General features: G+C 53.5%; 1 protein-coding gene across 1 annotated transcript in view; it reads right to left on the reverse strand.

The window, feature by feature from the left end:
- Positions 1–1,302: 1,302 nt before the first annotated feature.
- VSTM2L (V-set and transmembrane domain containing 2 like) overlaps positions 1,303–13,938 on the reverse strand; it is a 33,555-nt gene continuing 20,919 nt past the window's right edge. The window contains exons 2-4 of the mRNA XM_033094284.1: positions 13,143–13,312; positions 11,545–11,595; positions 1,303–2,699 (exon numbers count right to left, since the gene is read on the reverse strand). Coding sequence (XP_032950175.1) covers positions 2,427–2,699; positions 11,545–11,595; positions 13,143–13,312 — 494 coding nt within the window. The 3' untranslated portion in view covers positions 1,303–2,426. The remainder of the gene's footprint in view (positions 2,700–11,544; positions 11,596–13,142; positions 13,313–13,938) is intronic.

Consider the following 13,938-nt stretch of genomic DNA (forward strand, 5'->3'; position numbering starts at 1 on the left):
ATCTGAGTACTGAGGACACGTGCCTCCTTTCAGATCAGCACAGGGCCTCGGACACACTTCGTGCTCATCAGTCATCATTTCAAGTTCCCAGTCCCCGCCCTTCGGGGAGCCTCGCTCAATCTGTCTGGCCGAGGAGCTCAGAGACAGGCAGTTGCCCCAGGCTCAGTGTGGGTAGTGTCTGTGGTTTTTACAGGCACACAGAGGAGAGACCAGCTGGCCACGCTGGCTATGAGGGCTTGACCCGAGAGCCCCGAAACGACACACCCTCAAGCGGAATCTCGGGAGGACCCTGGTGGATGGACCCTCCACTGGGATGAACCAAGGGGAGTCCAGACCCCAGGGCATGGTGGGAGGGATGGGGAAGGAGTCCAGGCCTGGCAGAACAACATTCAACTGTGTGACCTTGGGCGAGCTACTTAGCCTCTCTGAGCCTGCTTCTTCAACTGTAATAAGGGGATGGTGATACCTCACGGGAGACAATAAGGTCCCTAAAAAGTGCAGTGCCTTACTCTGACCTGGCAAATCCACCCCCGAAAATCTTGGGCTCCTGTGCGCCGGGAGACACGGGCAGTGTGGGTGATACTAGTACTCAGATGAGAACACAAATTCTTGTCAACACTGGAATGGATGAAGAAGTTGATAAGTCGGAGGATATCCAAGCAATGGAATATCATGCAACAATAAAAATGGACAAATTACAGACACATGCAACAACATGGATGAATCTCACAAATATATACAGTGGTGCGTAAAAGAATAGAGATTCCATATATATAAAGTCTAAAAATACAGACAAAACTCAACTATATTGCTTAAGATGCTATACGTATAGATAGTAAAGCTATAGAAAGAAAATTAAGAATATGATGACCTTAAAAGTCAGGGTGTTGGTTACCTCTAAGAGGGAGGAAAGGGGCTATAGTCAGAAAGACACCTGGGCTGGACTTGGGGGTTCTGTGCTGGGGTGCGGTTTGGTGGGTAGCGGCTCACTCTTATTTGCTGTGTAATTTATTCACAAATCAGTAAACATGTTCTAGGCATTCTTCTGTACATGTGATTACCTCAGAATCTAAGAATAGTTCAAGTGCCTGGGGCTGGACAAAGGCTTGTTTTCCTCTGCTCTCTCCCTGTGCCCGCACCAGCTCTTGTTCTGTGCTTGGAGGGCAGAAAGCAGGAGTAGGAAGATGCCGAGTGAGGCGTGGGCTGCTCAAACCCTCACCCACTTCCCTTCCCCCACCACACTGCTTCCACACACGAATGCCCCAGAATGACACTGCCCGAGGTTGTTTTTTTTTAAACCGCTTTATTCAGGTTGTCTGGTAGTCACGGATTGGATCATGTGTACAGGGTTACCCACACACCCCTGGGCAAAGCCCTCGGCCTCTCCCACATCCCCTACTCCATTGCTGAGGGGTGGCCAGAGGTTTGAGCCAGTTCCAAGGGGTGTTTGGCCCAATAGAAATATTTACAAATCACCAGAAGCAAGTGTCCCCTGATCAGTAATTGTGAAGGGATTGGTACTAGGGTCCCTTGGCTCCCAACAGCCCCAGGCCCTTGGGTAGGCTTGGCATGGACCCCAAGAGGTGGCTGGGATGTTGGGGGCTGGCAGAGGGGGGCTCCTGGGAAAGCCTCAAAGACCCTCAAAGAGGTCCTGCTGGTGCAAAACTCTGCATGGGGCCATGGGGTCAGAGGGGAAAGGTCCTCCTTCTAACTTGCTATGTGAAGGGGCAGAGATTCCTGGTCCCATGGCCTCCCCGGAGGCTGCGACAGGGAGCTATTTCTTAGGTATAAGGAGGCTGACCATGAATGACCCTCCAGGAGGCAGTGGGGTGTCTCCCTCTCCTCCCAGGGCCCCTGTGAGTGACCCTGCTACGGGGCCACAGCCCCAGAGCAAGGCTCCCTTGAGGGCTTTTGCCCCTCTCTTCACCAGGGGGGAGGCCTAGCTCTGCTCAGAAGACTCAAGTCCAAATTTGGGGAGGGGTCACTGTCCACATCCCCAGGTCCAAGGAGGGGATGGTGGGAAGGAGGGAGCGTAAGGCTGGGAGGCCCTGGCTAGGAATAGGGGGGCTGAGAGACAAGCAAGCAAAGCGAAAACACTGGACTCCACTGAAGCTGGTGACGAAAGGGGGCAGTCTGGCCCCAGCATGGTGTCCCCCCCACTGTTCAGGGGCGGTTGTTCCGTTGGTGCCTGGGGCCACCTCCTCTGAGCCAGGTCACGGCAGGGGGCTGGAAAGGAAGGGCTGGGCGGGGCTTACATGCTGAGCAAAGGGGTGGTAAGTGGAGGGCCGACGTAGTGGCCACAGGCGGTCTCGGGGATGGGGAGGCGGCTGGACCCAGGCCGTCCTGTCCCCAGCGGTCCAGCAGCTCCTCATGCACTCTACGGCCGTAGGGGCGCGGGGCAGGCAGGTGGCGGGGTGGGCGTCAGTCTAGAGGCTGCAGGCCTCCTCATCCACGGAGCGCTTCCGCAGCTCCTTGCCAGGCTTGGGTGGCGGTGGGGCGGGTGCAGCGGGCGGGGCTTCAGGCAGGTGCAGGACTGAGTTCTCCCCCGGCTGCACCCGCAGGTAGGCCTTGACCTTGTGGTGCCGAGCCTTGCCGTCGCTGAAGTCGATGACACGGCACTCATAGGTGCCTTCATCTGTGGGCTTCACCCGGGACAGGCGCAGCTTGTGGGAGATGTTACTGCCCACCACCTTGACCACCTGGGGGCGACAGAGAGACTGTGACCTGGCCGTGGGACGCAGCGGAAGACAGTGTCATCCGGGAAGCCCACTCCTAGGGTGGGGCCCCATAGACACTCCCACGAGGTCACACGAAGCTAAATAGCAACAAAGTAGAAGCAACTTAAACGTCCATCAACAGAAAGGATAAATAGGCGGAAGTGAGTTCATTCAATGGAATACTGCACCGCAGTTAAAAAGCATGAGCTAAGAGCCAGGCATGTTACAGCTCAGTGACGTGCAGGAAGTGAGAACTCATTACAAAATCCCTACAGTGTGATGCCATTTTGGTAAATAGACACATAAAAATACTCTATATTGGTTTTGGAGACTTGTGGTGTCAAAGTTTAAAACAGACGAGAGGAAACAGTGGCTCCTAGTGGAGGTGGTCTTGGGGGTGGTACCTGTGGGAGGGCCGTGGACCAGGGATAGACTGCAAAGTGAGTTCTTAGCTTAGTCTGGAATGTTTTATTTCTTAAAAAAGAAATAAAGGTTGATCACAAATATATTAGGATTTTAATAACTATTCACCCCAGTTGGGGGGAGCGAGTGTCTGTGATAGTTGTCTTTGTGCTTTGGCTTTTTATTTATTTGATTTTATTTTAAAATTGAAATTTAACTTATATACAGTAAAGTGCACACTCAAAATTTTACTGATGTGTATGCCTGTGCAACCACCAACCAGAGCAGGGCAGGGACCTTTATAGCTCTCTGGAGCGCCCCCTTGTGGCCCTTCCTTGTCAGTGTTCACCCCTATGGAGTTAACCACCACTTTGACTTCCATCGCTGTAGATTTAGTTCTGCCCGCTCTTGAACTCTTTCATGTGCAGCTTCTTTCACACAACATATCACCTAGTTTCTCCATGTTGTTGCACGGCTCAGTTCGTGCTTTTTCATTGCTGTGTACTATTCCATCACCCGAATACACTGCAATGTGTTTATCCGGCCACTTGTTGATGGACAATCTGCCACGCACATAAAGCTACTGTGAGCTTTCTCAATCAAAAGAGAAAAGGCAGTTGGACAGTTATGTAAGATATATCAGTGAGAAAGATCCCGTCTATGATCTATTTTTGCAACTTTTTGTGAGTCTACAATTCAAAATAAAAAGTTTTTAAAAGGGAGGGGGGAGTTGGGCTTGTGGAGAGGGTGGTAGTGGTGGGAGGGAGCGTCCATCCTTCCCTGGCCTCTTCTGACCTAGAGCCTTCTTACTTCCCGGGCCCACTTCCTGCAGCCCCTGCCCCACCTAGACAGAACAGTGGACATCAGTCCAAAACTGCCACCTGGTAAACTCCTTTCCAGTGATCTTACCACCTGCTGGCATCACAGGCTCACCAGGCCCAGGCTGGAGCTGAGTGGGCTCCAGACCTGTGGCCCCAGCCCTGAGCCCTACTAGTCCCTTTCCTCTGGGGGTGGAGGGGGGAGACAACTAACTGCTGGAGGGGGTGCCCTTGATGATCCCCTTTAAGTGAGGAGGCCAGGACGAATAGGGCAGCCTCCAAGGGGGTACATTTGCTCTGCAAACTTGCTTCAGATCCCGTGCTGCGCACTCACACATGTACCTTCAAATCATCTTGCTAATCTGCTCTGGCCGCCCTGGCCCCTTCTCATCGCTCCCAAATGCCAAGCTCTTTCTGATCTCAGGGCCTTTGCACATGTTGGTCTTTCTGCCTGGGTGCTGTGCCCCATCTCTCTTCACCTGCTTGACTCCCATTCATTCTCAAACATCACCTCCTCCAAGAAGCCTTCCACCACAGCCCCCTGTTTATTTCCTTCAGAGCAGTCCTCACAACTCGAGACCCATTTAATTGATTTGTGTGTTGACTTTATTTTTGTTTCTCTTTCCGGCTAAACTACAAACTCCATGAGGGCAGGAATGTCTATTTTATTCATCTTAGTGATCATTATAGGGTCTAATTCCCTGTAAATAATAATATAATAATAATAATAACAATAAAAGATTTGTATAATGAATGGACTCACTATAGTTCCTTCTCTCACCAATTGAAGTGATAACTGGATATCATGCTTTCTAAGTTTAGGTCACATACTCGATTATACCCACTTTACAGATGGTGAAACTAAGGCCCCGGAAGCAGTAGTGACTTTCCTTCCCATGGGCACTGAGTCAGTGAGTGGCAGAGCTGAAGTCAACCCAGGGCTGACTTCATGCACTCTAACCCTCCAAATGGTGACAGGCCCACAGAAGGTCACCCAGAGCTGGCAGGGTCACGGGGTGGAGGGATTCCCAGGCTCCAGAAGGGAAGAGGGTGAGTGCATACCAGCAGAGAGCCTGGCTCATCCTCTCTTATCCTGAGCCTTTCCAGCTGGTCACCATCCCCCACAAAGCAGGAAATCATGGTACAGCAGGAGGCCCGAGGTGGGACTAGGCAGAATGTCCCTATAGCAAGCGGTGGGAAATCTTTCCAGCAGCCCCTCTTGGTATGGGGGCCAGGTGGCCCCTCCCCATGCTGGGGACTGGGCCCAGCTGGAGGCCATCAGCCCCGCTGATTCCATCACCTCTGACCAAGGGCGCGGAGAGGTCCTATGGCCCTGCCATGCTCTCGGGGAGTTAGGGGATGCTGTTGCAAATGCGCAGCGGGGAGCGAATTACCTCAACATCTGTTTCCCTCACGGATATTAATTATCCTTCATTTGTCAACCCTACAAGGCGCTAATGGAGTAATAATGGGAAGCGCTGGGAGCAGCCGGCTCCCAGGGAGAGAGCATCAAGCATGGCCCACCCCTCAGCCCACCCTCACCCATCCCCAGACGGGATGCTAAGGCCCCCGGCTCCCCACCATCCCCAGCAGTCAGCTCCCTCCCACCCTGACTGCCAGCAAACACACACGGCCTTCTGAAGTAAAGCTGTTCCCCCCAGAGAGGAGGCGGGGATGGGAAGCACGGCATGGACTGCTGGAGGCTGGGTTCTGGCCCTGACAGGTCACCTGCACCCTGGCCTCAGTGTTCTTCAGCGACATATTAATTCATTCGACACACGTTTAGCGAGCGCCCACTCTGAGGAGATACAGCTGTAAACCAGTCTGGCCCCGGCACTGCTTGCGTGGGCTCATGGTCGAGTGGAGAACACAGACCTCACACCCATAAACCAGCACCTGGGGGAGCTGGTTTCCAGTAGGACGAAGGGCAAAGGCACACATCAGATACTGCTTCCTCCCAGCCCCAGTGGTCTGTGCCTTCAAGCACCATCTGGAGAAGGCAATTAATAAAAATAACTACAGTAACAGTCGTGCTGGTGGTAGTGTTTATGGAGGGCTTCATCATTGTGAGACGATGTGCTAAAGCTTCATACACCTTATTTAAACCTTATAATAACCCCGTGATGTACGTACTGCTAGGATACCCATTGTATGGGTCAGGAAACTGAGGCTGGGAAAGGTGAATTGATTCGCTCAAGGCCCCCAGCTGGTGACAGAAACCAAGCCTTAAACACATCTCTGGGGAGCCTCCCAGGACCAGGAAACCTCAGGTCTGTCTCTCCACCCCCTCCCACCCCAAACCCCCAATTTTACATATTTTAGGGGAGCCCAGCCCCTCAGAAACAGCCTGTGGGAGGGGGCCCATCCTCCTGCTCCAGCTTCTTGGGGGTGGGAGAAGCAGCCTGTTGGGTTTCACCATTCACAAATTGGGCCGGAAACTCTGCATCCCAGACCTCCAATTCGACTGAAGAGGCCAGGAGAAGAGACCCCCACAGGGCAGCCTGGCTGTAAATCATAATCACCTCCGCACAGGCAGGCATTGATAGGCCCTAGTGGTACAATTAAGCACCTAATTACGCTGAAAGAAACAAGGCAAGTCCACACCAGGCCCAAGCTCAGTCTCCTCCCGGCTCGCCCGGGGTCTAGGCCTTTCCGGGCACAGCAGTGGCTGTTGGGCCATCAGGTGAGCAGGCCGGGCTCTTTCTCCTGAGCTGTGCCAGGAAGAATGGGTGGTGCCAATTTGCATCCCTGCTGCCAGACCTCCCCCCTCCCCGACGTGTGGCCTCGCCGCTGAGGCCTAAGAAGGATGTGGCGGTCCAGGGAAGGTGCTGGAGTGAGGAACGGGGGTCAGACGGTCCCTGCCCCACGCGAGCCCTGCTCTGAGCTCTGCCACTCCCATGTCTCCATCAGCAACACCCAGCCACTCCAACCAGCCTGTCAAGCATGTTCAGAGCTCAGCTCAGGGCGTCCCCAAATCTGGGCCCCGGGAAGCCTCAGCACCCCAGCCAGACCCTCCCAAGTCATCATCCCTATTGCTGTTTCCACACACACGCAACGTATCTCTGACTCCCATCGATATTCCCTCTGAACACTGCTGGGCCTCCTTCCCTTCTTTCTGGAATCCAGATCCCCCTGCACTGGCCAGAGCAAGGTCCTGGCTTCCTGTCATCACCCCAGCCTCCTTCCCGATCTCCCCAAAGCCTCTCCAGCCCCTTCCGATCTGTTCTCCCATGACAACCAGACAGATCTTTCCCAATGCCCTTAACTTTGAGCACTTCCTTCTACTGCTCTCCGAAGTGGCGGCACTTTGGGGTCTCATCCTCCCCTCCCCTCTGCCTCTAACACACATACCTAGAGAAATTCCCCTACTGCTAGTCAACTCCTCTGTACTTTAGCCCTCACCTCAAATAGCACTTCCTCCAGGAAGCCCTTCCAGGGCACCCCCAGCCCCACCCCCCGGCAGCTGCAAGACTAGGTCACGTCCCTGTTATGGGCTCCGACTCCCAGGCAGCTCTACCCATTTTGATGGCCACGATTGTCATTTTACTTTTTATCGTGTATGATTATTGGGTTAACATCCGTCTCCCACACTAACGGGGAGAATGCGGAGGGCAGGGACTGGGTGTGTGTGACCACGGCCATCACAGAGGCATCTTCATGGCCCCCGACCACAGGCCAGCGGCTCTACGGATGTTCCAAGGGATTCCCAGGATGGACGATTTTGACCCCGCGTGAGTCTCACCTCCCTTGCAGACTTCAGAACTTAATGCCCTATGTATGTTGTGAATTACTGCAGGAATTTCCACACAAGATAGAAATGTCTACAGCAAAAAATCAAATCGTAGGAAACCCTGACCCACCGCTTGGCCTGGTAATTTTTTGGGAAGGCTGTAGACCTCGTGCACTGCCAGTGGTCCCACCCCACGTCCCCACACCCATTTGGTATCCACATGTGCACCAACCACATGTAGGGGGGCAGCCAGGCGGGGCAGGAGGGGTTTGGCCTGCAGGGCCACTAGGTTAGTTTGACTAATGCAGCTGCCTTTGATTGGGGAAGTAGAAGCATGGGGTGGGGGTGGCTGAGCGTGGTTCCAGAAGCCTCTGTGGCTGTATCTGGCTTTTAGGAGCTTGGCTGGAAGGGGAGGGCGGGGTTAGGATGAGTGGGCCGGAGCACTGAGCCCCATATACACGGGGACCCAGGCTCTTTCAGACTGAAGCAGGTTCTACGAACTGCATCTATAGCACAAACAATTTCTGTGAGACCAAAGGAAGGACTCACGGTGATGAAGGCAGGTGAGCCCCTATGCAAGAAGGTATGTGTGGAGAACTTCACCTTGTCTAAAAATTAGGAAGTTGGGGACCATCTCTACTTGCAAAACCGGTTAAAGAGAAATTAACCTAAGTTTGAGAACAAAGAACTTCAATGAGAACAAAAGAGAAACTTCCAGAACTTGAAAATGGGCATTACGCAGAGGAATTTTCCTGAGCTACAGGAATGAGGCCCTGATGGTGGACTCCTCAGCATATACAAGCTACCGAGAGAGATGTTTTTAAGGCCAGGGGTCCCTCCCCAGGCCCCAAGTTAAATGAAATAATTCGTGTAAAGTGCTTATGGTTCCTCACATATGGCAGGCACTCAATCAGTGTTAGCTGCTTTACCACCACCATCATCATCATCATTATTATTATATTATTTTATCACAGATGTGCCTCTCCTCCCACATAAACAATCTCCCTACAATATTCTGAGCTCTCTTCTCCCCGCCACCTTCCCGCAAAGAAGCAGGGCCTCCTTTCCAGCCCCTCTGCCTGCTGGGAATAGGAAGGAGTCTTGTGATTTGCAAATTCGTGTTCAGTTTCCACTCTAGTAACCACTGTCATTCACATGGCCGAGTCCACAGGACTTTACAGTTTACACAGTGTTCCCATGTAGGCATTCGATAACCGTGAGTGGGGACAGGGAGGCACAGGGAGGTGGCAGAGCGGGAGCCAGGACCAGCTCCTGGGACACTCAGTGCTGGCCCCTGTGGGTCCTCACCGTCCTAACCTCAGAGCTCAGCATGGCCTCTCTGAAGCCTCCCAGGGTTACCATGGCAGCCCCCACAGGTCACAGCGCCCATCCCTGGAGCCCTGCTGCCACCAAGCGCTCGGAAGCTGACTGTTCTTCCTCCCTCAGAACCCCAACTCTGTCCAGCAGGTAGACTGCACTGTGTGGCTCCCACGATGTTTTCCAAACATCAAATTAGATCCCAACATTTAAAAATCAATTCCATCAAAATTGAGATTTTTAGATGACATCGGACTAGTGGGCTGCAATTTCTGCCTGGCTCAGTTGGCACCTGCAGAACAGGGCCTGGATTCTCCAGGTCCCATGGTCCCACACGAGCCCCTTTTGTTCCTTCATTTTCATGGACAAGCACGGGATGCACGTCACGTTGGCATCTCTGTGTATCAAAATCATTCTGAGTTTACAACCCCGTTGGTCTGGGCATGTGTATGTGACAGTCATTCAATACTTTTTTACTGGGCACCTGCTACATGCCAGGCGCTGTGCTAGGCTCTGGAAATGTCACAGTGAATCAGGCAGGCACAGTTCCAGCCCCACTGTGTCCGGGGGGACAGACGTAAAACAAATCGTCACAGGAACGGATAATTAGCGACGGCAATGCAGCCAGCAGGGAGGAGTATGGGTGCCAGCTGAGTCACCCATACTGATCAAGAGAGGTTCCTGAGCTCAGCGCTGACGGAAGGGAGAGGAACAGTTTCCCAGGCAGAGGGACTGGCCTGTGCGAAGGCGGAAAAGCAGCCAGGGGTGGGAGGGGAAGGGGAGCCAGGTCAAGCAAGATGAGACAGCCCAGAGGGTGAACAGAGAGCACAGAGCCTTGAAGGTGACAGAGAAAAGTGTGAGCTTCTCCTAAACTGCAGGAAACCACAGTGACCATCTGCTTACAGGTGTCGGCCAACTCCGCCGTGTCTGCATATTTAAGAACAGTCATGTGTGTGACGCTGTTTGCAGGAGGAGCTGGGTCTATGACTGTGACTTCCCTAACCAGACCCCGGGAGCCCCAGATGGTGCACGAGTCACAGGGGCTGAGGGTGGGGGAGTGATTGTACACTCACACTGAGCACGTTTATTTTATTTAACTAATTAGCATCTCTGCATTCCCCTCACGTGGGGCCCAGCAGCCTCAAATTCTAATCCTCTAAATCAATTAGATTATTTTCTTCTTTGCCTGAGATGCTCCTTAAACCCTAAACAAAATCATAGGAGAGAGAGTTGCGATGAACAAGGTATACATACACAGAGATCTCTACCTGCTCGGGCTTACCCGGTGAGGGTTTGGGCAAGAAATGGGGCGTTACATATGGATGTGCCCTGGGCAGAGACAGGGGAGGTGGCGGGCAGGGGTGGAAAGCGGATGGGCCCACTCAAATTTCCAGACCCCAACTCCAAAAGGTCCTGGGCCAGACAGCACCAAAGGTGAATGCCCTGTTCTCTCATCTGCCCACCTCTTGCCTGAGTGTCTGTGGGAGCCTCTTTCCTGGCCTCCCTGCCTCCACTCTGCCACCTCCAATGCCTGGCCGGGCACCCCCGTGCCTCCCAGTGTCCACTCTACACTGTGACTTGTGCTGTGGCACTTCTGAGCTCCCCAAGTCCTTGAAAAGTTGTGGAAGCAGCAGCAGAAAAGTGATATGGAGGCCACTCCTCATACATACACATTCATACCCTCTGCAGGCACCTGAATTTTCTGAGTGCGAGGCTGATGGACTCCTAGCTTCCTGCCAAGCTGACCTCATGCTCCACACACAATCCCAGCCTGGTCCAAAGGGCACATGTGTCCCCAGGCCCGTCCGCTCTACTCGGTCCCTTTCGCCTCCTTTCTCAATCCTGCCTGCCTCTTTTAGGCCCCTCTTTGGATGCCTCTCCTTCACAAAAACTGTCACTCCCTGAGCTCCTTGGGTCCCCTACCTCACTGGGCTCCAGGATAGCCTAGAGACAGAGCTCGAGGCATCTTAGCCACATCATGATACCAAGTCTTTGCCCCCTCTAAGCCTCAGGTGCCCCACCTATCAAATGGGTGAACGATTGCCCTTCTCTATAGAGGTGTAGCAATGATAATGAAATGTGTCAATGCGTAAGAAGTTGCCAGCCAGGCCTAAAACCCTTCGGCTATCGTTCCCCTACCTGCCTCAACCCTGGGAGCCAGATGACCCCAGTGACCGTGAGAGGCTGCAGCTGTCAGTCTTGATGGGCTGAAAAAAGCCGGCTCAGTCTCGTTAGACCCTGTTGGTTCCCCAAATAACAAATGCTGCTGAGACAGACACGAAGCATCGGGGACGCACACAGCCTTGGCTCCCGACAGGAGAGAATGCGTCTTCTCTCCCCCTGTCATTTTTTGTGCCTGTCATTCAATGAACTTGAAAAATCTCTGGCTTTTACAAAACAGAGCAGAGCCATTTTTTTTCCCTTCTTGTTTTCGTCTCCTCCACCTTCTTGCCTAAGCTCCCTGCTGAACTGGACCCCCCCCACAAAAAAATTTTTTTTTTTCAAATTACAGCTGTCTCCTCCATTAGAGCCGTTGTGAGAAGTCATTATCAAAACTCACACTTATTTTGGTCGCGTCCTTTGCAGCGTCTTCCTGCTGAGAAGCTTTTAGCTGTTGGGAATGGGAGGGGCAGAGAAAACAGACACAAAGCGTTAGCATCCCCGGGTGGGTATACGGACAACAGCTAAGATTCTAGTTACAGCAGGTGACGCTATGAGGGCCCCAGGGTCTGGAACTGGGGGGTCCCTCGGCAATATGTCCTCTTAGGGGGTGGGGGTGAGTCAGAGCAAAGGACAATAAAGGAGCTGCCTTTATAACTGAGTGTGTGTGCTATGTAGGCACGTAGATACGTGGGTACTTGGGGACGTATGGAGTGGGTACGTGTGAACGGGCAAAAATGTGAGTATTTGGTGTGTCTGTACACCTGTGTGTATCTGTGAACGTGTTGTATTTTCAGGTGTGTCACACACATGAGGATTTGCAGCAGATACTGTTGGAGTCCTGCCCACACGCCATTCCCTGCAAGCTGACCCCGGAGGCATCTGACTGCAAAGACCGGCACCTACGCTGAAGGGCTTTCTCTGACCACTGGAGTCTCCTAAGCCTGTGTGTTGGTGAGTTGACACTCCCAGGAGCAAGACAGAACATGTTAGAGGCTAGTTCCTGAACGTGGGAGAATGTGTGAGACGCCCATATATGCATATGAAGGTGTGTAAATATGTGTGTTCATATATAAATGAATGGGTGGACGCATACGTGTGTGCTGGCATATTATCTGTGTACACACAAGTGTGATAATAAAGTGTCTTAGTTTGGGTTTTCCTCGAAGCAGGCCTTGAGACAAAAGATTCAAGTGCAAGTAGTTTATCTGGGGGGAAATCCCAGGAAACATCAGTAGAAGAGTGAGTGAATGAGACGAGAAAGGGAAGGAAGTCAATAACGGGTGTGTTATCAAGTCAGCCAGGACTGTGGGCAACCGGAACTGACTCCCGCTGGGCACCTCTGGGAAGGGAGCTGGAGGATTTATCCCCCGACTCTTGTCAGTCATCGGTAAGGTGCTCCTCTGGCCAGCAGGCTCTGTTGTCCACAGAAAACCCTCCGGCAGAGTCACAGGGGTTGGCAGCTGACAGTGGGGCTGGTGGCAGGAGATGGTACATGCTCCGGTGAGTGGGCAGGGACCTCAACAGCATCTGCTCCAGCCGTGTGCACGTATGAGCGTGTCCATGGGTCGAGGCCAATGCGTGTGCAGTGACAGTTCCAAGAGTGTGCCCTGCACATGTGTGGAAGGGTATGCATGCATACGTGCACGTGACTGAACTCAGCAACAATGCTGTCCCGTGTCTGTAGGAGAAGTCACAGAAGGTGAGTCAACTTCTGTCCCTCTGGCCTCAGTTTCCCCACTTGTACTGGGAAGGATGGGCCTCTATGTTCTTTGGAGAGCCCTTGTTGTTGGGCCCCTCCCAAACTCAGCCTAGCTCTGCCCCCCACGCTGAAAACAAGCCTCTGTTTCAGGAAGAAGGGCGAGAGACAGCTGGGTGCTGCAGAGGACAAACTAGCTGGAGCCGTACTCCCCAGAAGAGATGAGGGGCAGAGACACAGCCCTACCCAGGGGACCAGGATTCTCCCAGCCCAACTGGGAGTCTCCCCAGGGGTGGTACCTGGTTCGAGGCCCACGCCTGCTTCTCAGTCCAGTCCCTTTGGCTCCGCACGTACCACCACTGGATCTCCAGCGAGTAGGAGGGGGAGCCACTGCCACGGAAGGAGCAGGCCATCTCCACGTCCTCGCCTGTCCGTGCCGTCATGTCATGGGGTGTCTCTGTGAACAGAGCTGTGCCAAGAAATGGGGGGAGGGATGGCCGGGTCTCAGGAAACGGAAAGCCAGCAGGCACAGGGCTGGGGGTGGGGGAGAGGTAGAGAGAGTGGGAGCAGCCAGACCTGCAGGTGGGAATGGCCTGGCTTTAGCTGGGGCACCTAGAGGTGTGTGCAGGGCAGCTGGCAAGACGCGGGGCTGAAGGAGCAGGCCCAGGGCCTTGAATGCCCCACTCAAGCCGGGCTTCTATCCTAGACCCGTGGGCGCTATAGGCGACTCACGTAGGGGAGTGATAAATCAGAAGGAGGGCTGGGTTGCAAGGTGTGAGCAAGGAGGCCAGAAGGCCAGAAAGGAAGCTGCCATTCTCATCAATTCTTCTAGATTTCTCCAGTTGCTTCCACGCGGTTCCTTCCAGGGTATTTCCAACCCCAGTACACAGCAGCCAGGGCTGTCTTTGTAAAAGCAAGTCAGACCTGGCCATCCCTGCTCAGAACCCTCCCCTGGCTCCCCACTGCTCCGAGGAGGAAGCCCACCAGGTTGGGGGGTAGAGGGTGGGGTCAGGCCCCGCCTACCTCCTGGTCTCCTCTTTGCCCTGTGAACATGCCTCTTTCCACCTCACCCTTGCCCTGGCTGTTCCCAATGCC

The sequence above is a fragment of the Rhinolophus ferrumequinum genome, chromosome 23 (assembly GCF_004115265.2).
Source record: "Rhinolophus ferrumequinum isolate MPI-CBG mRhiFer1 chromosome 23, mRhiFer1_v1.p, whole genome shotgun sequence".
Classification (NCBI taxonomy): domain Eukaryota; kingdom Metazoa; phylum Chordata; class Mammalia; order Chiroptera; family Rhinolophidae; genus Rhinolophus; species Rhinolophus ferrumequinum.